Source organism: Loxodonta africana, chromosome 6, assembly GCF_030014295.1.
Source record: "Loxodonta africana isolate mLoxAfr1 chromosome 6, mLoxAfr1.hap2, whole genome shotgun sequence".
Classification (NCBI taxonomy): domain Eukaryota; kingdom Metazoa; phylum Chordata; class Mammalia; order Proboscidea; family Elephantidae; genus Loxodonta; species Loxodonta africana.
Window position 1 is genome coordinate 77,850,247 of NC_087347.1, and position 26,020 is coordinate 77,876,266.

The following is a 26,020-nucleotide window of genomic DNA, read 5'->3' on the forward strand; positions in this document are numbered from 1 at the left end:
TTACCACAGAGCTACTGAGACAATGCCCAGCATTCACTGTAAATTATGGACAGCTTGGCCAGATGGTTTCTTTTCACCCTGCTCCCCTAGGATTTACTCCTTCACAAAAACCTCCCTCTTGCCAATCACTAAAATTTTCCTTGCTGCTTGCTAAGTCTCCTGGAAAATCGAAGTAATACAAAACTCCCTGGACCAGGACAGCTGAAATTGTTTCTCAAACTGTTCAGGCAAGTCATTTTACATCCCTTAGAAATGAGAAACTTGGATTACATGGTCCCTGGGAGGTGCAAATAGCTTATGTGCTCAGCTGCTCGCTGAAAGATTGGAGGTTTGAGTCTACCCAGAGGTGCCTTGAAAGAAAGACCTGGCTATCTACTTCCAAAAAGTCAGCCATTGAAAACCCTATGGGACACAGTTTTACTCTGACACACTAAGGGTCTCCATGAGTTGGAATCAACTCAACAGCAACTGATTGGACTCAAATGCCTAGTAATAACCTGGAATGTTTGTTAAAATTGCAGATTCCTGGATCCCGCAAGTAGCAGTTCTGATGCAGTAGTTCTGTAGTGAAATTAGAAAATATGAATTTTCACTACATCCTCAAATATACTAGTGGTCCTCAAACCATACTTTAAGGGACGCCAAGGACTTTTTTGACTTAACAACTAAGGAGTTCCAAGGACAGAGACAAAAGGTTTTAAAAAATCGCCTACTTTATATTTAAGGACATTTTGACTAATGTTACAGTGATAAAGAGCATTCATCTAAAATGTTGAATATTAGTGCCATTCACTTTATTATTCCAATTAATATAGTAGCCATTCAACTGTCCCTCAGCTCTGATGTATGACCTACACAGAGCACATTTGGTTTTGAATATCAAGTGTAATGAACCATATCTATCTGTAGAAACATGAGCTTGTGAATTTTAACCTGGTAACAATAAGGTAAAAGGGCTCAAAGAATGGCATGGCTAAGCTCTGTGAGATCACTGTCCTCAGATTCTTACTGAGAATACTCAGACCCCCAGAAACGAGAGCTGCGACTCAATGAGATCACTGCTCAACATTCATCAGTCTACACTATATAGTTATTGACTGGAAATTTCTACTTGGTAAATTTATAGTAAATGGCCCCAAATAGTAAAAAAGGATATAGATTCCTATATTCTTATTTAAGTATCTGCTCAGAAATCTTTACTAAAATTTGTCAAAAATTGAATTGCTTTTCTTTTTCCTTTTATTTTTCTTGGAGTAAACATCTCATTCATTTATTTACCAAACATCTGTTGTTGAGTGCCTACGATGTGCCATGTGCAGGTTCCTTTTCTAGTCAGGGACCCACAAAGGCCATTCTGTGTGATCAGTGCTGGGATATACTTGTTAGAGGGAAGTGATAGGTCTGATTTTGGATGCTGAGTATGACGCAAGAAATGAAGAATGGTTTGGGCTGAAGATACATATTTGAGTATTGTAATTGAAGACTTGAGAGTACATTTATTATTATTTACTGAGTACCTGATATTGAGAGGTCTGTGTTGGACACTGGAGATACAATGGTAAGTAAAACATACAGAGTGAGGTCCAGGAGAGGAATCCTCAGGGATAGCGATCTATAAAGATCAGGCAGAAAAAGGGGCAGCCCTAAAGGAATCTAAGAGAAAATTGCCAGACAAGTAGGAGGAAAACCAAAATAGTAATAAGTTGCTGAAGTTAAGAGTATGTTCCTAAAAGAGAGAGGTCAACAATGCTTAATCTTTGCAAGAAATTAAATAAAATAAGAACTGGAAAGCACCCACTGGCTCTAGCATCAAGGAGGGCATTGTTTTCGGTGACAAGAACACTCTTAGTGGAATGGTGCGGAAAGTTTTATTGGAGTAGTTTGAGGAGTGAATGACAGATGAGGAAGTGGAAACAGAGGACAGACAATCCTTTCAATAACTCTTATTGTAAAGGGGAGGAGAGATGATAATAACTGGAGAGGAACAGGAATAGGGTCATGACTCTCCCTGTTCTTCCAAGATAGGAGTTGATGAAAAGGCTGATGGTATTAGAGAGGGAGTTGTGGAAGATGCAGGAGAGAGGGGGAATAATCAATAGTGAAGGGTCTCTGAGATGCAGGATGGGTGGGATTTAGAGCAAAGGATGAAGAATTGGTCTCTCCCATTGCAACCAGAGGACAGGAGGAAAATCTGCTTGTGCAGATGCCACTGCTTTAGTGGCAGCTGGCTGGAAGGTGAAGGTGTTCCTGTTGGGCAACTTCTATTTACTCTGTGAGGTAGGAGGGAAGGTTATTGATAGAGTGGGTGGTAAGGACGGAGGGTGTGGGGAGAATGGAGATTTAGATCAGCTTCTGTTGAGACTAGAGCCCTGGTGGCGCTGTGATTAACAGCTTGGCTGCTAACCAAAACATCAGCAGTTCAAAACCATCCACCCAGAAGTGCCAGAAAGGATTGGCAACCTCCTTTCAAAAACTCAGCCATTGAAAACCCTATGGAGCACAGTTCTACTCTGACACAAATGGGGTCACCACGAGTCAATGTTGACTAAACAGAAACTGGTTCTTGCTGAAAACACAATCTGCTGGCTGACCAGGAAAGCAGGAAGAATTGCTGAGCAGACAGGTGGACCAGCTCAGCTTGGAGATCATGAGGACTTCTGTGTGCGATGAGAAAATGAAAGCTGTTTTAGGTGTTTATCGTAGAACTAAAAAAAAAAAAAAAAAAAGCTACTAGATTAGGTGATAAAGATGGTATGGGGTCTATGCTGTAAGCTGGCCAGTGGTTACAGGACCAGCTGGAAAAGGAAGGGCAGGGGAAGATAAGGACTTCAACTTCCTAGGAAAGCTGCTAATGAGAGGAGGAAGAGGAAATTCACCATTTGGCTGTTCATGTTTTTTTCTTTCCTTTTGCTTTGCGTCAATAAAGAATAGCTTCTAATGAGATTTCAGAATGCCTAAGACAGGTCCTGGTGCTTAGCACTTCAGCATACTGCGGTTTAGCCTCCTCCAAAGCTGTCTCATTATTCTGTTCTTGTTGTGATCATTTTAAACTATGAAGACTGACATGTGAAGAAATAAGAATCTTGTAAAATCTTGCTGACAATGAATTTAAGTTATTCAACTAATGGTTTTTTTTTTCAGAGGAAGTGATAGAATTACTTATAATGCCTATTTTCTTTTCATGTTAGGAATATTTGAGGTTGCAGTAGCCCTGACTACATTTCCTTAAGGGGACTCCTTTTGGAGAGGATACTATTTCAAAGGTTTCCAATCTGGGGCACATGATACAAGGGGTGTGCAAGGTAATCTATGGGGTGTAGGCAGAAAATACAAAATTTTCTTCCCACACTCCAATATTATTTGGGTTGCTTTTTTTGACTAAAAGTGATGTTACTAAGCTTTATTTTTATTTGATATGGATTGACACTGGTGTCCACATGTGGGTATTTGCAGATTCTGAAGTGTCCTTGGGGAAGAGTGGGAATTCTACAACATGAGAATCTGACAGGAGCCTTCCAAGTGTCTTCACTTTCAGCATCCTGGGACATATGGCTGTCTACATGTGCCTGCGTCATGTGGATTTACAGAGTTATTATCTGGTTTTAGTCAGATTAACACACACGAAATGCACAAACGTCTTAAAACCATTTCTGCCAAGGAGCTATACATTGAAGTTAATATTAATCATGTAAACACAAGGAAGCTGTAAGAACATGTCAGAGCTAACGCTTCTCCTGCTCCTGGTTAGGAGCGCATGATGGACCACATTAAAAAATACAATAGAGATAATCTAGCAAAATCACACAAGAAATTGAGAAAAAAAATTGAATTATCAAGAAAACTATTAGAAATATGAATTTAAACTTACAAGGGTTAAGGCTGAACCTTGCCCCAAGTATATAATTTGCCTAGAAATATTACTTCAGGATTGTATAAAGACATGAGTAGCTAATCATTTAGACTATAGTTTATTCAATTTTTATCTAATCCTTTAAAGACTTCTACTTTTTGTTTTATAATGTGCATAACATATTAGCATAATATATAAAGTCACATAATATAATACAATATACACATGTATATTGTTATTGTTAGTTGCTGTGAGTTGATTTCCACTCATGGCAACCCCATGTGTTACAGAGTATAACTGCCCCATAGGGCTTTCTTGGCTGTAATCTTAACAGAAGCAGATCAACAGATCTTTTCTTCTGCATACCGCTGGGTGAATTCAAACTGCCAACCTTTAGGTTAGCAGTTCAGCACAAACTGTGCCACATGTGTATTTTTTAAACTTATTTGGGGTAGGAGCTGGGGAACGTTTTCTTAATAGGATTTCCTATTAAAAAATTTGGACACCACTGGTCTAATCCGTCATCTGTCAATGTTGTCGTTGTTAGGTGCCATCGTAACGACGCTATGTACAACAGAACGATACACTGCCTGGTCATGCACCATCCTCACAATCATTGTTATGTTTGAGCCCATTGTTGCAGCCACTGTGTCAATTTATCTTGTTGAGGGTCTTCCTCTTTTTCATTGACCCTCTACTTTACCAAGCGTGATATCCTTCTCCAGGGACTGCTTCCTCCTGATAGCATCCAAAGTCTCGTTTAAAAACATATGTGGACCAAGAATGATTTGGAATCTCTTGTAATGCTCTGCCATACTACAGTTCTGCAGAGACCCCACAGGAAGGAAGGCTCAGCCGGTCCTCCTTGTTTACAGCTAAGGACAGGAAGCTCATCCATTTCCAAGCCACGCGAACCCAGTGGGCCATGACAGCTTACCTTCTGCTTTTCCTTCTTAGTCACAGATTGCTTGGAACTTTCTACAAGATGGAAAAGTGCTTCATGCTTCTTGGTACTCACCATTAATTTCTTCTTGGCCTAGAGTAAAAAACATGCAAAAAGAAAAAAAAAAGCAGAAACTGATACCAAGAGAAAAGCTATTCTGTGTTGAAACAAGGCATGTCCATGTGTTAGCTTGAATGATTGTGTATTTTTAGTTCTTCCTTCCTGCCTTTGCCTTAAAATCTGCCTAAAATATCACAGCAGCTAACATTTTGCCCTAAAAACCACTATACAATTTTCACTACACTGTGTACACTCAAGAGGGTTATACATTCTGCTAAATCACTGCAGGCCTGCAGGCCTCCAAAACATTGTTCTAACTCAGAAGACTTCCAGCATCATCTTTTAAATCAACCCGGGCCACAACTGAGGTAATTTTAAGGTGCTGTTTTAAACCTTGCTGCAAGGGGGAAATTTTGCTTCCTGATGCCTGGACTTGGAAAGCTGGGTATTTTGCTGGACATTGTGTGAAACGGCCTGCAATTTTAGAGATGAGGGGAGGAAAGGTAAGAGGAGGGTGGGGATGGAGGGAGTGCTCAAAGTCCCCCTACCTTTTTGATGCCTCAAATCTAGGAGCGGGTTAAGATTCACATGATCATTTTGTGTTGGAACTTGGCAAAAGATGATACTCCAAAGATAAAACAAGCAAAAAAAAGCATTCGGTTTGATTTAGCTTGTTTTGGAACTGGTCGATTAAAAGACTGTTTGCCTTTTCACCTCAAGGTTACAAGGACCATAAAAATAGATAATGAAGGGTAAATGCGTAAGACTTGCTTTTCCTTGGCTTTTACCTTGAGAATTGGGGGCAGAGCCTTCCACATATCTCTAAAAGGAATTCAAGGAATAAGAAGCTCATAGGCTCTCCTCCCCAACCTGCAGCTGGCCACATGCCAGCTGATTAATGATGGCAAGAGGCAAGAGCATTTGGTCTTTTAAGGCTTTTCTGTCGTTTCTCCAAAACAGACTCTACTTCATTACTGGCATGCTCAACTCATTTGCGAAGACCCCTGCCACTTTGGATATGAAAAAAGAGAACATTAGGTTTTGAAGCACAAGGCTCCTCAAAGAGGATCAGGCCGAAAGAGTCTCTTAGAAGATTTCCTCTCCATTGGCTTCTAGTCCTTCCTACTTGAAATGATTTCCTCCTGTACTGAATTGTTCTAGAATAATCTATATGTGTAAGGTCCATCTGTTCTTCTCTCTGCATAAGAACCTATAAGGAATCCTGGGTGGTACAAATGGTTGACACAAGCAGCTGCTAACTAAAAGGTTGGAAGTTCAAGTCCACCCAGAAGCGCCTCAGAAGAAAGGTTTGGCAATCTATTTCTGAAAAATCAACCATTGAAAACCCTATGGAGCACAGTTCTACCTGACATATATGGAGTTACCACGCGTCAGAGTCAACTCGGTGGCAGCAGGTTTTAAGAACCTGTAATGATATGCTCTAGCTTCTTGCACTAGATAGTAATTCCTTTTCTGAATTTATTCACTATTTTCTCAACACGTTATCTAGCCAACTAAATTTTAAGTTACTTGAAAAATAAGAATTATGTCTTAGCACAGTGTCATGCAAAAGAAGTGTACCATAGTTATTTGTGGAGCCAATATATATATTCTGCTTTACTAATCAGTCCCCAACCCTTGCTAAGCCCTCTCAGTAGGGAGGTAGAGATCACTAGCCCCCTTCTACAAATAAAACATCAAAACTCAGATGGTGTTTGTCACTGCCCAAGATTACAGAATATACAGAGAGGCAGTCAGTACAGTATAATAATTAAGGGCAGTAACACTGAAGCCACTACTTATAATCAAATACTGGTTCAACTACTTGCCAAGTTTGTAAGCTTGGACAAATTATTTAACCTCTTTGTGTCTCAGTTTCCCATCTATAAAATAGGACAGTGCAAGGTCACCTACCTAATTAGGTTTTTGTGATGATCAAATACGTAAATATGTAGCACTTTGGCTCATAATAAATGTTTTGTGCTAGCTGTAAATAATAAACAAATTTAGAACCATGCTTTTGGTTGAAAGATACATATATGTAATAACTCTGGTGAGGAAGCATTTTTCTTTTAAGTTAGCACCTGTAAGTACTAACGGTAAAATACATGACCATGTTTTGCAAAAGCAAAAAGAACCAATCCTAAAAACTGAGTTTAGGCAAATGTTTGTGAATACTTGCCTTAATTTGCTGGTTCCAGTTGTTAATGACAAGATTTGCTGCCTTTTCAACTTCGTTATCAAGCTAATAAAGAGGAAAAAAAAAAAGATGTTTTGATTTTTCTCTGGTTGAGTCATGGTGCTGGCTTAATAAATCTGCCACAATCACTACCACAAGCCATGGGATTTTCAAAATCCTTCAGTGGACATATTTCCTGAGAAATGTACCTTACCCTATGTCAAGAATCTCTGGGTCATGCACGGGTTCAAGGTGTTAGACTAAATTCCTTTGGTAAAATAATTATTTCTAATCTATAGGAATGTGAAAAGCACAAATGTGTGCAATGAGTGGGGAGAGGACCCTGTATGGTTGGTATCCCTCCCAATCCCATCACATTCCCTCCTACATCAATCCCCGTGGCAGAACTTTAACACCATAAAGATGGATGACAGTCCTAGCACTGCTAATTTTACTGTCTCCACTGCCCCTGAATTCCACTTTAATTTCAAAGAGATTGAATTCTTAATCATAACAAGGTTTTTTCTGCTTTTAAATAGCGTAAGAGACAGTAATAATAATGATAGGGATGAAAATGAATCTAGGCAACCCTCCAGGGAGATCAGTTGTAAGTTAGGGCAAAACCTTTTTCCTGGACATTTAAGTAGTCTCCAGTTTTTCACAGTTAAACAAGGCTCTAACAAACATCCTTGTATATAAATCTTGGGTTTTTTTTTTTTTTTTAATGTAATAAATTCCTGAAGCCTAGCATTACTTCTAGGTCATCTTTTCTTCCTTCGGGCAAAGACAGAAATCTTGCTTTCAATAGGGGAGAAAAGAAACATTTCTGACTCACTGCTTTTCTTTTCTTCTCTTGCATACTCAGGACTTGATGAGTCGGTTTTATTGCTTCCAGCTGAATTGCTTTGCCAAGTTTTCTGGGAATAGAACATAATTAAAAGACACACCAGCATAGCGTTAGGATCTACATCTACTTTCCAAATTATTTTGGGGGGCAATAAAATGGTGTGTTATGGTGTGTCTACTAAGTGCAAGTTTGAAATGAAACCCTTGTAGCATTCACTTTAAATATTTACAGTTCCCTTTGGGCTGGGAGTCAGGCGGTGGGATCACTCACTGATGCAGGTCCGCTGCGGATTTCATGCCCTCCGAGGCCCAGGTCCAGGCGATGCTGAGGCAGCTGCAGGCAAAAGCGGGTGGGGAAGGGGGAGCAAGGGTGGCTGTCATTTTCCTAGTCAACTCTGAGAAATAAAGCATTGCATCTGATTCACTGTGTGTAGCAATTACACTAATTTCCCTAATCTAATTTCAATTTCTCCAGAGAATTAAATTCTATCAATATATTTCTGTGCACTATAGTAATTATTTATACTGCTTTTTTGCAGTCATTTTTCATTTACATGTCTATTTTCCATTTCACTTCTATAGAAAATCAGTGGGGAAAAGTAGCCGAGAGTGAGAAGGCATTTAGAACAGGTGGGAGGTAAGATGCTAGGGGTAGAAGGGCTTTAAAGACAATGTTTCCCAGGTTCCTCATTTCACAGAAGAAGAAACTGAGGCTCAGGGAAGGTAAGTGTTATGGATCGAATTATGACCCCCAAAATATGGGTTGGTTGGAATAGCAACCCCTGTACCTGTGGCCTTAATGCTGTTTCTGGATGGGTTTTTTTAGACGAAAGAGGCAAGGATCTTTCCCTAGAGCCAATAGAAACAGAGCCTTCCCCTATAGCTGGTGCGCTGACTTTGGAATTCTAGCCTCCTGAACTGTAAGAAAATAAATTTCTGTTCTTTAAAATACCACACATTTGTGGTGTTTTTGTTACAGCAGCACTAGCAAACAAAGACAGGACTCTAGAGCCCTGGTCACATCCTGCTTGCTGCTCCTGGGGATAGGCTCCAGCTCCTGTTTCCTGCTGGCTGTTAGGAAAACAACTAAGATATTTTATGGTCTTCTAAGAAGTATTCTAATTTAACACAAAGGATGGCACAACCCTCTTCCCAGCAGCCTGGTGGGAGAATTAGGAGGTGCTATGCTATTTTCTCTACAAGGGAAGCCCTAGTCACACTTAGTACTCCACAGAAATGGCACAGCTCACAGCAGTCCATACAGCCTGCCTTCAAAGGGCAGGACAGTAAGCCCTGCTATCAGTTAACCTCAGGGACAGAGGCTTGTGTAAACTTCGACGGCGTGAGGGAGGGAGAGGACCAACCTGTACCCCTGCCCCAAATCAGGATGGTACAGGGGTTTTGCCTCCCAATGGCTTGAGTTGCTTAGCTAAGTTGACATATATTTTTGGGGGACACAATTCAGTCCATAACAGGGGTAATGGAAATGTCTAGGTCTTGATTCTGGTGGTGGTTACGCGGATACATACATATGCCAACATTTATCAAACTGTATGCTTAAAATGAGAGATTTTTATTGTATGGACATTGAATCTCAATAAAACTGACTTAAAAAAGAAGCCAGGTACCTTGTTCAGAAGAGAATCTGACATTTACCCCGCAGGGGAGCTTTCGAGGAAAGCTGGAAATCACCAACCTGTGTCTGTCTGAATCCAGATGCTCCCCTTGTTTCCTTGAGACCTTGGAAAAATCACTGATTTCTCTGGCCCTCACCTCACTGACCTTTTAAGGTCGAAATAATCTGGGATTTCTGTACAAATACCTAATCAGATTTCAGTATAGATAAAAATTCAATTAATGTTTATTATTAAATATTGTTGTACTAAGCCTAGTTAATCAAACATGGACATGCCAACTCTTTGGTAGTACTATGATGGATGCTAGGGTTACAACAGTAATAAGACATGTAACCCTAGACCCCTACACCTCCCATTCTTAAGGAGATAATTAGAATCAACATCATAATGAACATTTATGGAATATTTGTTCTGTGCTAGGTCGTCTGCTAAATCTTCTTCCTGTACTTTCTTTTAATCCTCACTGCAACCCTATGAGCTAGGTTTTATTTCCATTTTAAAAAGACACTGAGAAGTAAATGTCCTAGGTGACCCACCTGGTATGTGGAGTTAGAATTTAAACTTGGGCAGCCTAAATAAAGTCTATCTGTACCAACCACTGTGCTATACAGGCTCTTTTGTAGTCTAGTAAAATACTATCCTAAAAATAAAAATAAAGGTAAAAGTCAGAGCAATTTCAAAGCCATAATTTGCTGTCATGGATGATGACTAAGAATAGGAATTGGAACTCCAGAGACTTCTTTTTTCTTTCTCTCTCTCTTACTATCAAAAGAGGCCTTTGTAACGGCACTGCCAAGTTTATGATCATGTCTGCATGCATTAGTAATAATAATTAGTATATAATTAGTAAATTATCACTAATGGACCATTTCCTTTAAAAGAAGAAATTTGCTTCATTCCTGGTCCTGCAATATAGCCAGGAGAATGTGGACCAACATTTTTTGGGGCACCAAATGTGCTAAGGTGTTTACATATATTATCTCATTTAGTATGCACCCTCCACCTCCACACACACATACACAATGGGGCACATTTCCTTATTCCATTTTATAGCGGAGGAAAACAAGGTGCAGAGAGTCCCGGCGACTTATGGAAGTCACAGAGTAAGAGGTAAAGCAGGCTTCGTACTTCCCGAATCCAAGACCTTCCGACTCAATAGCACTACATCCCAAGTTAAATATTATCACCAAAGCCCATGATAAATGTGAGTTTAGAAGTCATAAGGACCTAGGGTAAATTCAGCGCTAGGGTGCATTATTTGTGTGAACTCGAGAAAGTTTCTTAAACTCTTTAAGCCTCACGTCTACATCTGCAATAGAAATAATAATAGTAAGGCTTCTCAAGGGTTGTTGTGAGGATTAAATGAGAGTATCTATAATCACTGAGCAGTGTCTGGTACATAGTAAGCACCCAAGAACTGGAAGTCATGCTTGACATTATATACCTGTCACGTTATAAGAGGAAGAGACTGCATATAGGTCACTTTTTATTATTTTCCAGAATGATTTTGCATTACCTCTTCCATGATACTTACTTTCTCTTCGTGCTCTGTAATACTTTGCTCAGCTTGATTGCCAGTTTCTGAAGTCCCTTGGCATAGCTAGTCTCCAGGTTTGCTCTGGTAACAAAGAGTAGTTATTAAATAGGATGCACTGGCCACACCAAGCAAAACTTCCCCTCCCTGCCCCCCGCCCCCACACACAGAGGAAAGAGGGTTCAGGCTGAAAATGTATTGAGGAGATGATTTGTTGACCATAAGGATGCCCTTCTTACGAAGGGAGAGAGTTGTTTACTTAAGCTTCTTATACACCCATAAGGAACAGAAAATTTTGTAGGTATCTTGGGACATTAGCACTAATCAGATAAGCTCTAGATTCCAATAGCTGGCAATAAAGAGATAAGTTATGATTGAATTCACCAAGCACTAGCCTTCTAAGGGCAGCCTGGTGGTGCAGCGGTTAAGAGCTCAGCTGCTAACCAAAGGTTGGCAGTTTGAATTCACCAGCCTCTCCTTGGAAACCCGGTGGGGCAGTTCTACTCTGTGCTGTAGGGTTGCTATGAGTCAGAGCTGACTCGATGGCAACAGATTTGATTTTGGGGGGGGTTTAGCCTTCTAAAGGGAAGCTTCGAGATGGCCAAGGCCAGATTTAGAAAAAGAATTTTCAATACTTTCTATTCAAGACAAGATCAGCAGAGAGTCTGGAACACGACCTCCAAAAACAAATTCTTTGGTGTTTTTGGAGAGGCTCAATCACTCTCATCTTAAAATGATTTTGCCTCCAGGGAATTGTTCTACATAGGCCTGCATTTAGCTAAAATGAGGGTTTATTCTTATTTGTCTTCTCACTTTTGACTGAAGATACTAAATATGTAGGAAATTAAGTCCAATTTTTATTATATTTTTTGTCCTAATATGGACCAGAAAGTCTTATTAAATATCTTTAGATTTATTTACGACTTCTTTTCATTTGCGAAACAATCTTAGCACTCTCCAGTAACGGATTTAAAACCTGCACATTTTCACCCAGAGTGTCCTTGATGTTATAGACCAAGCAGGAAGAAGAGAGCTCTGTCTTGTAAAACGGATGCCAGAGACTATGAGCTACTGATCTACCACTAAATTTCTCTTAATCTTTTCCTGTTGGTACAGATGTGCTCTAAATGATTTTTACCACTTTTTGAAAGAAAGAAGACCACTGTAAGATACATGTTAAGGGGTAGGTGCAGAAACCCTACATTTGTTATCAGACTTTGCCCAGTATAAGGAAAAATTAAGGTAAGTATTTTAAAATCATGAAGATGGTAAATAAATATCTCATTGCACTTTAAAAAAAAAAAAGATTCCTTTACTCTAGGAATATGTTTTGAATGATGGAGAGAGAAATAGCGTTCATTAGTAGCAAGCTGGGAGAGACCATCACTTTTGATGATTCTGGATGCTCTAGAATTCCAGGTGAACTCTACCATTCAGTGAGGTGGCTTTAGGTAAGATTACAAGGGAATAAAGGGATTCTGTGATTATTAGAAAGTGGTAATAACTCAAGCCTAGCAGGAAGTAGAGGCTCAAGACTGCAGTGATTTTTATTGACACGCAAGCCTGTGCATAATCTGTTGACCCCTGGATACCTCTCTGATCCCCTTCCTGCAGGCCAGCCCCTTGCTTGCTTCCTGCTCAGTGGCCAGACTCTGTCCTGCTTCAGGGCTTTTGCACTTGCTGTGTTCTCTGCCAGGTGCCAAGTAACCACATGGCTTTCTCCTTCACGCCATCCCCAACGAGTCCTGTTCTAATGTCATCTCCTCAGAGGCTACAGTGTCTTTAAGGGCATTCCCATCACTATCTACCCCCTAACTTATGTCCTAGATCTTACAGCTACATTATGCCATGTTGTAATTTGTTTTCTTAGTGTACTTCTATGAATACCCCTAGAATGTAAGCTCCATGAGGGTCAAGAAATTGTTTTGTTCACTGCTCTATCTGTGGACCTAGAACAGTGCTTGGACTAGCAGGGATTAGGACTAGGACACATTCTACTCCAGTATGACCTTATGTCTTAGTCATCTAGTGCTGCTATAACAGAAATACCACAAGTGGATGGCTTTAACAAAGAGAAATTTATTTCTTTACAGTTAAAAAAAAAAAAGTAGGCTAAAAATTCAAATTCAGGGCATCAGCTCCAGGGGAAGGCTTTCCTTCTCTGTTGGCCTTCTCATCAATCTTCCCCTCGACTAGGAGCTTCTCTGCACAGGAACCCCGGGTCCAGAGAATGCACTCTGCTTCCGGCACTGTTTTCTTGGTGGTATAAGGTCTCCCTGTCTCTCTGCTTGCTTCTCTCTTTTACATCTCAAGAGATTGCCTCAAGGCACAATCCAATCTTGTTGATTGAGTCTTGCCTCAGTAACACAACTGCTGCCCATCCTCCCTCATTAACATCATAGAGGCAGGACTTAAAATTTTATATAGAAAAATCACACAATACCGAGCACCATGGCCCAGCCAAATTGATAGATTTTGGGGGGGGGGACATAATTCAATGCATGATACCTTGTTAGTTTCATCAAAAACAAAATAAAAACTTTATTTCCAAACAACGTCACATTCACAGGTACCGGAGTGAGGCCTTCAACATATCTTTTGGGGGGACACAATTCAGTCCATAACACTGACCTATGTTCTGCCTACACACGAATAGTAACGTGCAATGTCCATCAGTCACTTACTGTGTGCAGGCATCATTTTACGTATTTTAGGTATATTTCCTCACTTAACCCTCAATAACCCCCATGAAGTTTCTTGGAGGGGAAAACCTGAGGCACAGAGCATTTACTCAGCAACTTGCCCAAGATCACACATGAACGGAGTGACGGAGTCAGGATTTGAAGCCAGCAGCCTGACTGGAGAACCTGCCTTGCTTAACCACTCTACTCTCTGGCCTCTGGAATTGTGAGGTAAAGGCTAGAGATGGAGAATTTCAGGAAAATCAAACAAAAGTACTTTAAAAAATTGACACAGCCTCTCACTTCATTTTTAATTGCTGTGTTCTGAGTCACCACACCTCCTGGTAGCATAGCAACTAGAGTTAGAATCCACAGCAGCCTCAGTGCATACATAATGAGCCTTCCAGGACCCCTTCGAAAAGCATCTGTGAAGTTGGAAAGCATTTTGGGTGGCAGGATGGGGGATATTAAGGGTCTGGAAAAGTGGGAGAGAAGGGGACCCTGATAGTGAATGTCACCAACCTAACACATTGGGGCTGGGTGGATGTCAGACACAGCCTGTCTGGAACAGCACAAATGCGTCCTATGTCTCTCTGCCTTTCATTTATTGATGGCCCAAAAGGGTTTTAGAACCAGCGTGCAAATCAATCAAGCAAAGCAGGCTATAAATCTTCCACTATTGCATTTTAAACCTAACAGGCATTTTGAAAACCTCAGCAGATCACTCAGTAAGTCAGAAGTACAAGCAAATGAAATACAGTTAGGGAGGATGGGTGTGGGCGCATCTGTAACTGTAACATAACTGTGCTTCCTTTCTGGCCAGTTTGCCCAGGACTGAAAATCTCCCAGGTCTCTGGCCTCAAATGGTCTTCATCTTAACAGATATGAATGGTTACAGTCCTCCCCAGAGAAAAATCACCATTTTATAAGTGTCCGCAGTCCAAATGGCAATCATACAGGGAGCTAGCAATGTGACTAGTCCATGTTTACAGTCTAATGAGGCAGAATATAGCCTTCCAGAGTTCCTGCTAAATAGAAATGAAAATGACCTCAGTACTTTCCTAAGGCTGCATTGTGCAGTCTCCCCTTAGACTTGTTTCTTCTCAGTCCCTGGAAAGGAGCAGGTTTATCCTGGTTTCCACCTTAAAAAGCACCACATGCAAAGTGCGTTGAGAGAAGCAGAGCTAATTTCAAGCTGAGACTGGGAATTTTCATTCCTTCATTAAAATAACCAGAAACAACTTGTAACTGCACTGTGCTTAATTTTCTAGTCTCTTTCCTTGCCATTCTAAAATTACCTTATCTGATACTAGTTGACATCCCTTCTCAGATCAGTTCTCCTGGCACATGTGAAATTGATGACGTATATATCTTTTGATGGAAACCCTGGTGGCGTAGTGGTTAAGTGCTACAGCTGCTAACACAAGGGTCGGCAGTTCAAATCCGCCAGACGCTCCTTGGAAACTCTATGGGGCAGTTCTACTCTGTCCTATAGGGTTGCTACAAGTCGGGATTGACTTGGTGGCACTGGGTTTGGGTTTTTGTTTTGGTTATATCTTTTGATAGGTAACTCTATCTTAGAATATTCCAGTGAGTTTTAAAGATTCTGGACCAGGGAAATGGTATGCACTGACTTTTAATCCATTTATATTCTAATTTCCTCTCAGCATGAAGGCAGGTCAATATATTTTCCTTAGTAATAATGAAGACCTACCAATAAATCAAAGACAAAACATTTGATTTAGATTTTAAAACACATTATGCTTTCGAATAAAAGGAGAGATGGAGAATACGTGGCATAAGATTCCATATTTTAGATAGAGCACAAATTAAACTGTAAGAACATAAGCGACTAAGTAATCAATTTTAGAGAATCCCCCTCAAATAAAAGAAAATTATAAAAAGTGGTAAAAAAAAAAATAATCCCAAGAGAGATTATTTAAAATTGAGCTAGCACTTTATAGTAGATGTAAGTGCTGATTCTACCTAATTTTTTGAGACTGGGAACTGAGGTGACGGAAGGCCACCAGCGTGTGATGACTGAGTCCTGAAGGACGCATTGAAGGGATCCAGGCAACAAGTGAAGAAGGTTTTGCCAAGAAGGGGATACAGCCTGTACAAAATGCAGGGACCTGTGATGGGGTACTACAGGTGGTTGAGTAAGATGGAGAGGGAAGGGCACCCTGGGGAGAGGAAGAGAGACATGTTGGATTGGAAGGCAGGGCCCAGATCTCAAACATCCTTTTAAAAAAATACTGTTGTTGTTGTTAGGTGCCGTGGAGTCAGTTCCGACTCATAGCGACCCTATGCACAACAGAATGAAACACTGCCTGGTCCTGCGCCATCCTTACAATCGTTGTTATGCTTGAGCTCATTGTTGCAGCCACTGTGTCAATCCACCTCATGGAGGGTCTTCCTCTTTTCCGCTGACCCTGTACTCTGCCAAGCATGATGTTCTTCTCCAGGCACTGATCCCTCCTGACAACATGTCCAAAGTATATAAGATGCAGTCTCGCCATCCTTGCATCTAAGAAGCATTCTGGCTGTACTTCTTCTAAGATAGGTTTGTTCATTCTTTTGGCAGTCCATGGTATATTCAATATTCTTCGCCAACACCACAATTCAAAGGTGTCAATTCTTCTTCAGTCCTTCTTATTCATTGCCCAACTTTCACATGCATATGATGCAATTGAAAATACCATGGCTTGGGTCAGGTGCACCTTAGTCTTCAGGGTGACATCTTTGCTCTTCAACACTTTAAAGAGGTCCTTTGCAGCAGATTTACCCAATGCAATGCGTCTTTTGATTTCTTGACTGCTGCTTTCATGGCTGTTGATTGTGGATCCAAGTAAGACGAAATCCTTGACAACTTCAATCTTTTCTCTGTTTACCATGATGTTGCTCATTGGTCCATTTGTGAGGATTTTTGTTTTCTTTATGTTGAGGTGCAATCCATACTGAAGGCTGTGGTCTTTGATCTTCATTAGTAAGTGCTTCAAGTCCTCTTCAATTTCAGCAAGCAAGGTTGTGTCATCTACATAACGCAGGTTGTTAATGAGTCTTCCTCCAAGTCTTAATTTTATCTTAAAACCCAGGGACATTTTTGAAGAGCTCTTAAAGACGGTCATAGCCGCAGAATAAAAGATTCATTAGAGACAGAGGCTCCAGCCAACTTGGAATTTGAGGCGACTTTGCTTGATTTAGGTAAAGGAAGTCTTCTGTTATGGACTGAATTGTGTCTGCCCAAAATATGTATTGAAATCCCAGCCCCTATACCTGTAAATGGATCCCTGGGAGCACTGCAGTTAAGAACTATGGTTGCTAACCAAAAAGTCGGCAGTTTGAATTCACCAGACTCTCTTTGGAAACCAACCATATGGGGCAGTTCTACTCTGTCATATAGGTTGCAACCAACTTGATGACGATTTTGTTTTTTAATATACCCGTAAATACAATCTTGTTTGAAAGTAGGGCTTTCTTTGTTATGTAAATTAGGCCAGACTCAAGTAGGGTGGGTTCTAAATCAAATCACTTTTGAGTTATAAAAAGAGCAGAACGGACATAGAGACACAAACAGGGGAAGATAGACACCATTTAAGGATTGTCTAGAAGCAAAGGAACACAAGGAACTAAGGAACACCTGGGGCTACCCACAGGGAAGGAATTAACATGGCTGAGACCCTGACTTGGACATTTAGCCTCCTCTTCTTGTGGTATATGTTTTCCAGCAGCACTGGGAAACTAAGACACCCTCTGAATGGATGCAGCTCCGAGCCAGAGTGTAAGACTATCGGGTTGAAAGTGGATTGGATTTCCGCCTCTACTCATCCTCTCACTCAGGTGCCTTTGTGCAGACAACTGGAAGACAGTAGCCTTGGACAGAATAACAGTTTAAGATATGTTTGCCAGAAAAAAGACAGGCCATGGAACAAAAAGAAAGCTAGGGATGTAACAGGTATTTAGGAGAGAATTAGGAAGGCTTGGTCATGAGATGGGATAGATGAAGAAGTCATGGATGGCTCCCAGGTATTAGGCTTGATGGGTGTGCAGTGGTCCCAGTCACCACTGTAAAAAACCCAGGAGGTGTATCAGCTTTGAAGAAAAGCAGATAAACTATTTTGGATATGCTGACTTTGTAATTCCATGGAATATCTAGATAGAAACATCCAACAGGCTGTTGGATTTGAAGCACAGTTAAGAAATCTTGCCTTGTCATCCATATGCAAAAGGGAGATGAAACTGTGAGAGTTCAGATCACCCAGGGTAATGGGTAGAACAGAAAAGGTGAAGATTTGTCAAAAATCTTATTTCAGTTTTTTCATTTGTTTGTTGACAGTGTCTGCAATGGATCATTGATAGAACAAATGGCCAGCTACACTCTCCTACCCCTGCTCCCTTTTTGTTTTATGTCCAGAGCAATGGCACTTGCCTTTTGAAAACCTGATTTTAAGCTTCCTTACAGAGGAGCAATTGATTTTCCCATCAAAGCCTGTTTAAACATTAGCTGGGAAGGTGTGAGGAGCCAAACACTCACAAATAATTTCTGGGAATGCGCCTTTGTATTTTTAAATCTGATCTGTAATTGTATTACAGTGAGCCTGATGACTTTGGCATTAGGTATTTTGGGATTTGCTATGTGTCTCTGGCTAAATATGAGCTTGATCTGCTATCGTAGACAAATGGAACTGAAGCAATTAATTGGATAAAAGAAGTTAGGCATGACAATGAATTACGGAATATACAGGCAAAATGGTGTTTCAATACAACTGCACATTTCTATCATCACCACTTAGAATAAATGGAAGAAAGCAGCTGAGCTTTGAAATGAAACATTATCTGGACTCGAGGCTTGATTGTGATGTGGCCTGTGGTTGCCACATGCCAATGCAGAGCTCTGCTAAGCAGAACCGCATTTCAACTCTTAAGCAAAGTGCCTGGAAAGGTAAGTATCTAAGGACAGCAAAGGCCTTGTTCTAATAAAGCAGATTTTTTTTTTAACAGTAAAAAAAAAAAAACTCTTAACTATCTTCTCATTTACTTATTCATCTAATCTACGTGTATTTACTGAATGCCTTTTCTGTGCCAAAAAAACCATTGCTGTTGTATTGATTCCTAATTCAAAGATCCAAACTGTCATGAATTGAATTATGTCCCCTGCCTCCCCCAAAATGTGTGTATCAGTTTGGCTGGGCCTTGGCTTCCGGCATTGTATGGTTGTCCTCCATTTTGTGACTGTAATTTTATGTTAAAGAGGATTAGGGTGGGATTGTAACACCCTCACCCAAGCTGCCTTCCTGATCCAATGTAAAGGGAGTTTCCTTGGGGTGTGGCCTCCACCACCTTTTATCTCTCCAGAGATAAAAAGGGAATGGAAGTGGGCAGAGAGGGGGAACTCATACCACCAAGAAAGCAGTGCCAGGAGCAGAGCGGGTCCTTTGGACCCAGTGTCCCTGTGCAGAGAAGCTCCTATCTGGAGGAAGATTGATGAGAAGGCTGACAGCAAGAGTAAGCCTTTCCCTGGAGCTGACACCATGAATTTGGACTTTTAGCCTACTTTACTGTGAGAAAATAAACTTCTCTTTGTTAAAGCCATCCACTTGTGGTATTTCTGATACTGTTATAGCAGCACTAGATAACTAAGACACAAACCAAAACCAAATCTGTTCCAGTGGAGTCCGTTCTGATGGACTCATGGTGATCCTGGGTGTTACAGAGTAGAACTGCTCCATAAGGTTTTCTTGGCTATGATCTTTTTTACGGAAGCAGATCTCCAGGCTTTTCTTCCACAGTGTGGCTGAGTGGATTCCAACCATCAGCGTTTTAGTTAATAGTCAAGCACAAACGGTTTGTGCCACCCAGGGACCTAATTCAAAGAAGCCCATGTGCTCTCTTACTCTGTTTTTTATTGTGCTGACCAGTGAATTTGCCTTCATAATTTTCTGTATCATAACCCTCAGTGGAAATGCCCACTATATTTCTTCCAAGAGTACCATTTTGTTTATCTTATGGAGCTTCCTACTACTTGCCTATAGCCCTAAGTAACAGGATGGTTTCTTTTAAAGGGTGCTGAATTTCCAGATTTTTTCTGACATAAAGGAAAAGGTAACATTGATTCATATGTAGTAAGGCTCACCCATTTATGAGGAAAAGAAGCCCTGGCTCACGTCCAGATAGCTGGTGGGGATCAAGTTTTTATCTTTTTCATATCCAGGGGAGTAGTTACTGAATTCACAGAAATGGGAGAATGTAATCCCAGCTATGCTGTGACCATTCATCCTTGGTGATATGGTTATTATGTCAACTCAGTTTAAACACAGTAGGAAGAGGAAGTGACTTCAAAACCATTCCCCATGGGAAAGACACGACCCAATCCTGGAAGGTGAGGCAACCTCTGACTTTGCCGGCTGACAGGAAAAAATGCAGTCTAAAAAAATACAATGTGCTGCATAGTCAGATTAACAAGAGTCTTTGTGTCCATTGGAGTTCCTGGGTGCGAATGGTTAACACACTTGACGGCTAACCAAAAGGCTGGAGGTTCAAGTCCACTCAGAGGTACCTTGGCAGAAAGGTCTGGTGATCTACTTCTGAAAAAATCAGACATTGAAAACCATATGGAGCACAGTTCTACTCCGACACATATGGGGTTGCCATGGGTCAGAATCAACTCCACTCCTACAGGTTTTGTGTCCATTAGAAAACAATTCTCCCAAAATACAAACTCTTTTGATGCAGGCAAACATCCTTCAGGTTAACTACATGATCAAAGAGCTGAATAAGTAGAGGAATGCTCTTTAAAGCTCAAGTGTGAGGAGACTTTGATAAATGAAGATTTATCAGGAATGAACATAAAGCAATGTAAAAATGGCATCTTGATTAAGGAGGAAATGACTTAATTGTATAAGATTAGATAACAAATTTCTTTGTAATAAATTACTTAATCTGGCCCTTCTAGCCATGGTTTTTGCGATTCACACACAATGATTGAGTGGGACTATGCAAATAAGGTATATGGAACCTGTGATGGAACTAGGCCATGATTCCTAGTATTGTGTGGTTGTCCTCCATTTTATGTGCTTTGGATCCTGAGCTCTACATGTTGATGAGGCAACATTGGCGTAGGGTGTGTCTTGTGTCGCAGCCTTGCAGGAGGGCATGGCTCAAGTTCCACCCTTACTCAAGTTGTGCCCTTCCCTGGGGCGTGACCTGCATCAAGGATATATGTGTAGATGACCTGTTGAGGCTCTCTCTCTCTGCATCTGGATCCCACTTCCGGCTCATGATCAGTTGACCTCTGATTGTTGGGACTCGAGCCAGAGGCTTGCTGTCTGACCTGGCGGTTCTGGGATTCCTGCCCTCTACAGCCCCTTGGGCCAGCGTCCTATTGTGTGACCTGTTTCACCAGCTTCCACAGCCTTGTGACCCAGCAGACTGTGGTCCTAACTACCCATTTGGGTTCGTCTGCCCCTGCAGCCACATGTGCGGAAAAGCCTATGTCTTACCCACAAATTTGGCACTTGACAGCCTCCAAAACCACATGAGCCATTTCCGTTATAAGTTTCGTGAGTTCTGTGAGATGCTGCAGTGAATTAGGGAACCCAAAAGAAGGGAGGGAGAGGACTGAGGGGATAGGGTGTAGTTGATGTAAGAGATGATGGAGTGGTACAGTAGCTTGGAAAAGTTGGACATTTGGGACTTTTTTAACTTCTACCTCAGAGGAATGAGTTTTGTGCTGATCCTTATAAAATAAATATTAATTTACAACTGTTACTATTGCATCTATTGTATAAACAACCTAATATATAGCTTTTTTATTTTTCTTGGTCTAGGCAAAATATTAAATTTCTCTTTTGTATATGCATTGTGCAGTTTTTATCCCAGCAAATAGTTTTGCTAATGAGTAACCAAACCAAATCCATTGCCATCAAGTCAACTCATAGTGACCTGGTACTCCTTATATTTTCAAATTCTAAATTCTGCTCTGTAAGGAGGTAAAATCATAAAGGGAGGTATCTTTAGCTACTCAAGTGTTTCTCCCTCATTGGTGCATGTCTGTCACTCTAGAACATAGGGAGGGTTGCATGTTAATAGGTACAGGGCATATGATAGGCCTAGGAACTAATTGAAGAGAGAAGCCAGTACGAAATGAAGACTGATGTATAAACAAAGTAGATGGAACTGTGGTAGGGTGGAGATGTGACGTGATCTGAAAAGGGAAATACCAGGGGACAGTTTCTGAGCAGTCACTCAACCAATATTTATTCAGTTCACTGTTGCATCTGTTTACCAGCAGGCATTTTTTAATCCCTTGCCTTCTATCTTCACAGTGGTACACCAGGAACTCATTTTGAACATGGATGCCAGATACTCAAGGCCCAGATGACTGCAGCCCAGGTCCTATCGGCCTACATGGCTAATGCATGGATAGATTCTTTCAGAAGTCTAGGAGGGAGTTACTTCCTTATCCAGGTAATAGTTGAATTGTTATAACAGTTAACTTCTCTTATTTTAAATAATTTCCTTTGAGACCGAGACTCACAGGAAATGAAACTTACACAAGTTTTATAGAAGAAATTATCTCCCAGATTGGTCCTCCCTCTTTCATGGAATCGAAGTAGTTTGGCTATTAGGAATTAATTTTATATTTTTAATTTTTTTCTTTTTGACCCCCTTTGACAGACCCAGTTACTTTCTCTATAAAAGCCTATTTGATCTCTCCTGTATCTTTTCTTGGCCTCGTTCATTGCTCCTGATGAAGCTAATGTTCTCCTCTGCTCTAGACATACTAGTGCAGGAAGCGATCCACCCATGTGTCTTTGTTCTTCTGGCACACATACAGTATTTTATATCTGAAATGGGTTACCCTAAAAGAACAAACAGTCTCTTCTGAATATCTCTTTAGAGTACTTGGTTACAGAGCTGTCTAGAGGTAGGGAAATGGCTGAAAAGACCCTTTATATCTTGTTCAGTCCTTGGGCTTTCTAATTTTCAGGAGGGTGTTTTATAACTTTCTTGACTGAGTTAAGAAATCGCTTTGCACGTGATCTGTAAAAGATGTACCAGGAAAGGTGATACTGAAAACGGTGACCTTTCACTTATCCATCTATTCAATCATGAGACATTAACTGAAGAAGTCTAAAGGGCCAAGCTCTAAAAGCACAGCATACAAAGATAAGTAAGACAAGTAAGATAAGAGAGACAGAAATGCAAACTGATAATTGCCATCTGTGTGAGAAAGGCAATAAGGCATCTGCGTCAGGTACAAGTGTGGCCCCCCAGGAAGGGAGGGTAAACTCAGCCTGAGGAACCAGAGGACACCTGACACCAAGCAGAATTACCTCCAGTTGTACCCTAAGTTTTATGATAGTCAAGCGATAAATGTGCAATAGAGGAGAATCATTCTTCAAACCAGTCTCTCAAGTAGCAAAATATAACACCACCTTCTGGAAAGGAGGACAGCCGGTAGTCATTCCTCCAGTCACATCGCTACAACCAGAGAAAGTACCCCTTATTGCAAATGTGCATTTTGTACCTTTGCTGAAGAACGGATGTGATCTGCTTGCAGAAATTCTCTCCATTCTGAGAAAACTCCTTTAGGTTCTTGTATACTTTATTATACTAGGGGAAAAAAAAAAAAAGGCACAGGAGAGTTAATAAGTACTTCCAAAGACAGAGCTGCTATAAATCCAGAATGCTGCTGTAACGATGGCTGTCACGCCTATGAGGATGCGCTTCTTTGGGATGAGCTTTTAAAATAAAGGTTAAGGCTCTCCTGCCTGGATATGATTCTAAAAAAAAAAGAACTTAAAAACAAAAAAACGCTGGTGTAACCGCTGCTTCCTTAGACCAGATGCAAACAATTCAGCAATGGGGTGCATTTGGAGTCTGGCTTCCTGTCACCCCTACTGTTTCCAGGAAGGTCAAAATGCACATTCTAAAGGACATTCTGTCACCATTTTGTGTCCCCTACAACTGGGTTTATGGGGGCAGTGGTAATTCAGCGTTGGAATTCCCGCCTTCCATGGAGGAGATGTGAATTCAATTCTTGGCCAATGTACCTCAAACACAGCTACCACCTGTCTATCGGTGGAGACCTGAGTGTCACTGTGATGTTGAACAGGTTTCAGCAAAGCTTTCAGTCTAAGACTGACTAAGAAGAAAGGTCTGGTGACCTTTTCCCAAAAATGAGCCAGTGAAGACCCTATGGAACACAACAACCCAATCCCCTCATGCATGGGGTCTCCATGAGTTGGGGGCCGACCCTATAGCAGCTAACAACAACAAAACAGGGTTTGCAAACTCCAATGCCTGCAGGTGCCCATGAGGCCCTTGAATTGGTGAAGAGCAGAGTGGGGACAGGGGACTGGAGAGGCTGCAGTGGCCCACCACTGCTAGACGGAAATGAGGCTCAGAATGGCCAGATCTCCCAATTTCTCTAAAAAAGCTAAACACAGAATTTGTATCTGATATAAGATTTTTAAAAGTTACATACAGTGGACAATTCACAAATTTTAAAGCTCTCAGCAGAGCAAACAAAACACACTTGTAGGGGGATTCCAGTTTGTGGCCTCTGTCATGAAGAAATGATCCTCCTATGAGGGTCATGAGAGTAAAGTCACTACTTGGCAACCAAGCTTTCTAATTTTTATTTCCTACAAGTAAATCTTGTCATATATGAATGATATGCTATTACTAAGGTCTTATTTCTCCCCTTGAAGATACAGTGGAAAAGTTTAGGTGAACATTTTAAAATTGTGAGAAATCCTGCAGTAAAGGAACTCGTTCAATTTTTTTGTTTACTTCTGCTCCTTGGAAACTCTATGGGGCAGTTCTACTCTGTCCTATAGGGTCACTATGCGTCAGAATCGACTCGACGGCACTGGGTTTGGTTTTTGGTATGTTACCTAAACATTTTCACCAAATTTCCCCCCAAGCCTTTTATTTTTTCTTATAACACCTAATTAAAAAACAGCAATCAATTGCGTGGCATTGATTCTGACTCATGGCAACCTCATGTGTGTCAAGAGTAGAACTGTGCTCCACAGAGTTTTCAATGGCTGATTATTTGGAAGAAGATTACCAGGCCTTTCTCTCAAGGTCTCTCAGTAGACTCAAACCTCCAACCTTTCAGTTAGTAGCCAAGTATGTTAACTGTTTGTACCACCCAGCTACTCCCTAGTAACATCTCTCAAAACACACTTGGGAGCCATGGGAAGAAACTAGAAAAACGTTTGGTTGGGCAAATGCCCCTAGAATAAAGTCATTTCTCAGCCTCCCTCACCCTTAGGCGTAGCCATGTGACTAAGGACTGGCCAAGGAAGTATGGGTTAAAGCTTGTCTAGAAGGTGTGCCCTTTTATCCCTTAACTTCTTACTCTTTCCTGCTACCTGAACACAGAAAATGGTGGATGTAGTGTGCTAAGATTATAGAGCAGAAAGGGAAAAAGAGCCTGGGTCCCTGATGGCTGTGGGGCCACCACGCAAGCCCTGGATTCTCTACTTTTGGACTGATTTTATTTTGTGAGAAGTCATTCTTATTTGGGGTTTTCTTTATATATATGTAGCTGAACATGATTCAAACTCATACCCAGACTTCTAATTTTTATTCAAAATTATGAAACATTTTAAACACACAGAAAATAATAATGGTACACACTATGTACTCACTATCTAAGTTGCAGAGATATTAATATTTTTCTTCTGCTCTATCTTTAAACAACTTTTTTTTTTTTTTCCTTTCCGTAATTTCTTTGGCCAGTCCTGGGCATTTATTCTTCCATATGAACATTTATCTAATTACAACTTTTAAAAAATCCCTATTGGGATTCTAATTGGAATTGTATTACATATATCTATATCAATTTGGGGAATTTGACCTTTTTCCAGTATTTCAACTTCCCATCCAAGGACATAGTCTTTTCATTTGTTCAAATCTTATTTTATATTTAATGAAATTTTATGATTTTCTTTAAAGATTCTGTGGCTTTCTTACTTGATTTATTTTGAAACACCTCACAGTATTAAGCTGCATTTTTTTTTTTTTTTATGTATTGTCCTATCTGCTCTCTCACTGATACCTAGAGAACCTTTATTCCCTTTTCTAGCCCACAGCAAAGCAGAAACAAAGACATAACAAAGAAATCACAGGGCCAAGTACAAAATAGATTTGGATACATGCTAGCAGAGTGAGTTTTTCTGTTCTCAAACACTGTACAAGTGTGTGGCTGGGGATAAGACGAGAAGACAAAGCTGTGAGGAGTCAGGGTTGTGGTAGCCTTTAGAGCGGGAGCAGGA

At 40.7% G+C, this 26,020-nt stretch overlaps 1 protein-coding gene across 5 annotated transcripts in view; it reads right to left on the reverse strand.

Annotated features, from left to right (window-relative positions):
* Positions 1-26,020, reverse strand: part of NOSTRIN (nitric oxide synthase trafficking) — a 56,808-nt gene that overhangs the window by 20,781 nt on the left and 10,007 nt on the right. For all 5 annotated transcript variants that reach the window (XM_023542867.2, XM_023542866.2, XM_003405809.4 and 2 more), the window contains 6 exons: positions 23,260-23,345; positions 11,050-11,133; positions 8,150-8,212; positions 7,868-7,949; positions 7,036-7,098; positions 4,788-4,886 (listed from right to left, as the gene is read on the reverse strand). In XM_023542867.2, coding sequence (XP_023398635.1) covers positions 4,788-4,886; positions 7,036-7,098; positions 7,868-7,949; positions 8,150-8,212; positions 11,050-11,133; positions 23,260-23,345 — 477 coding nt within the window. The remainder of the gene's footprint in view (positions 1-4,787; positions 4,887-7,035; positions 7,099-7,867; positions 7,950-8,149; positions 8,213-11,049; positions 11,134-23,259; positions 23,346-26,020) is intronic.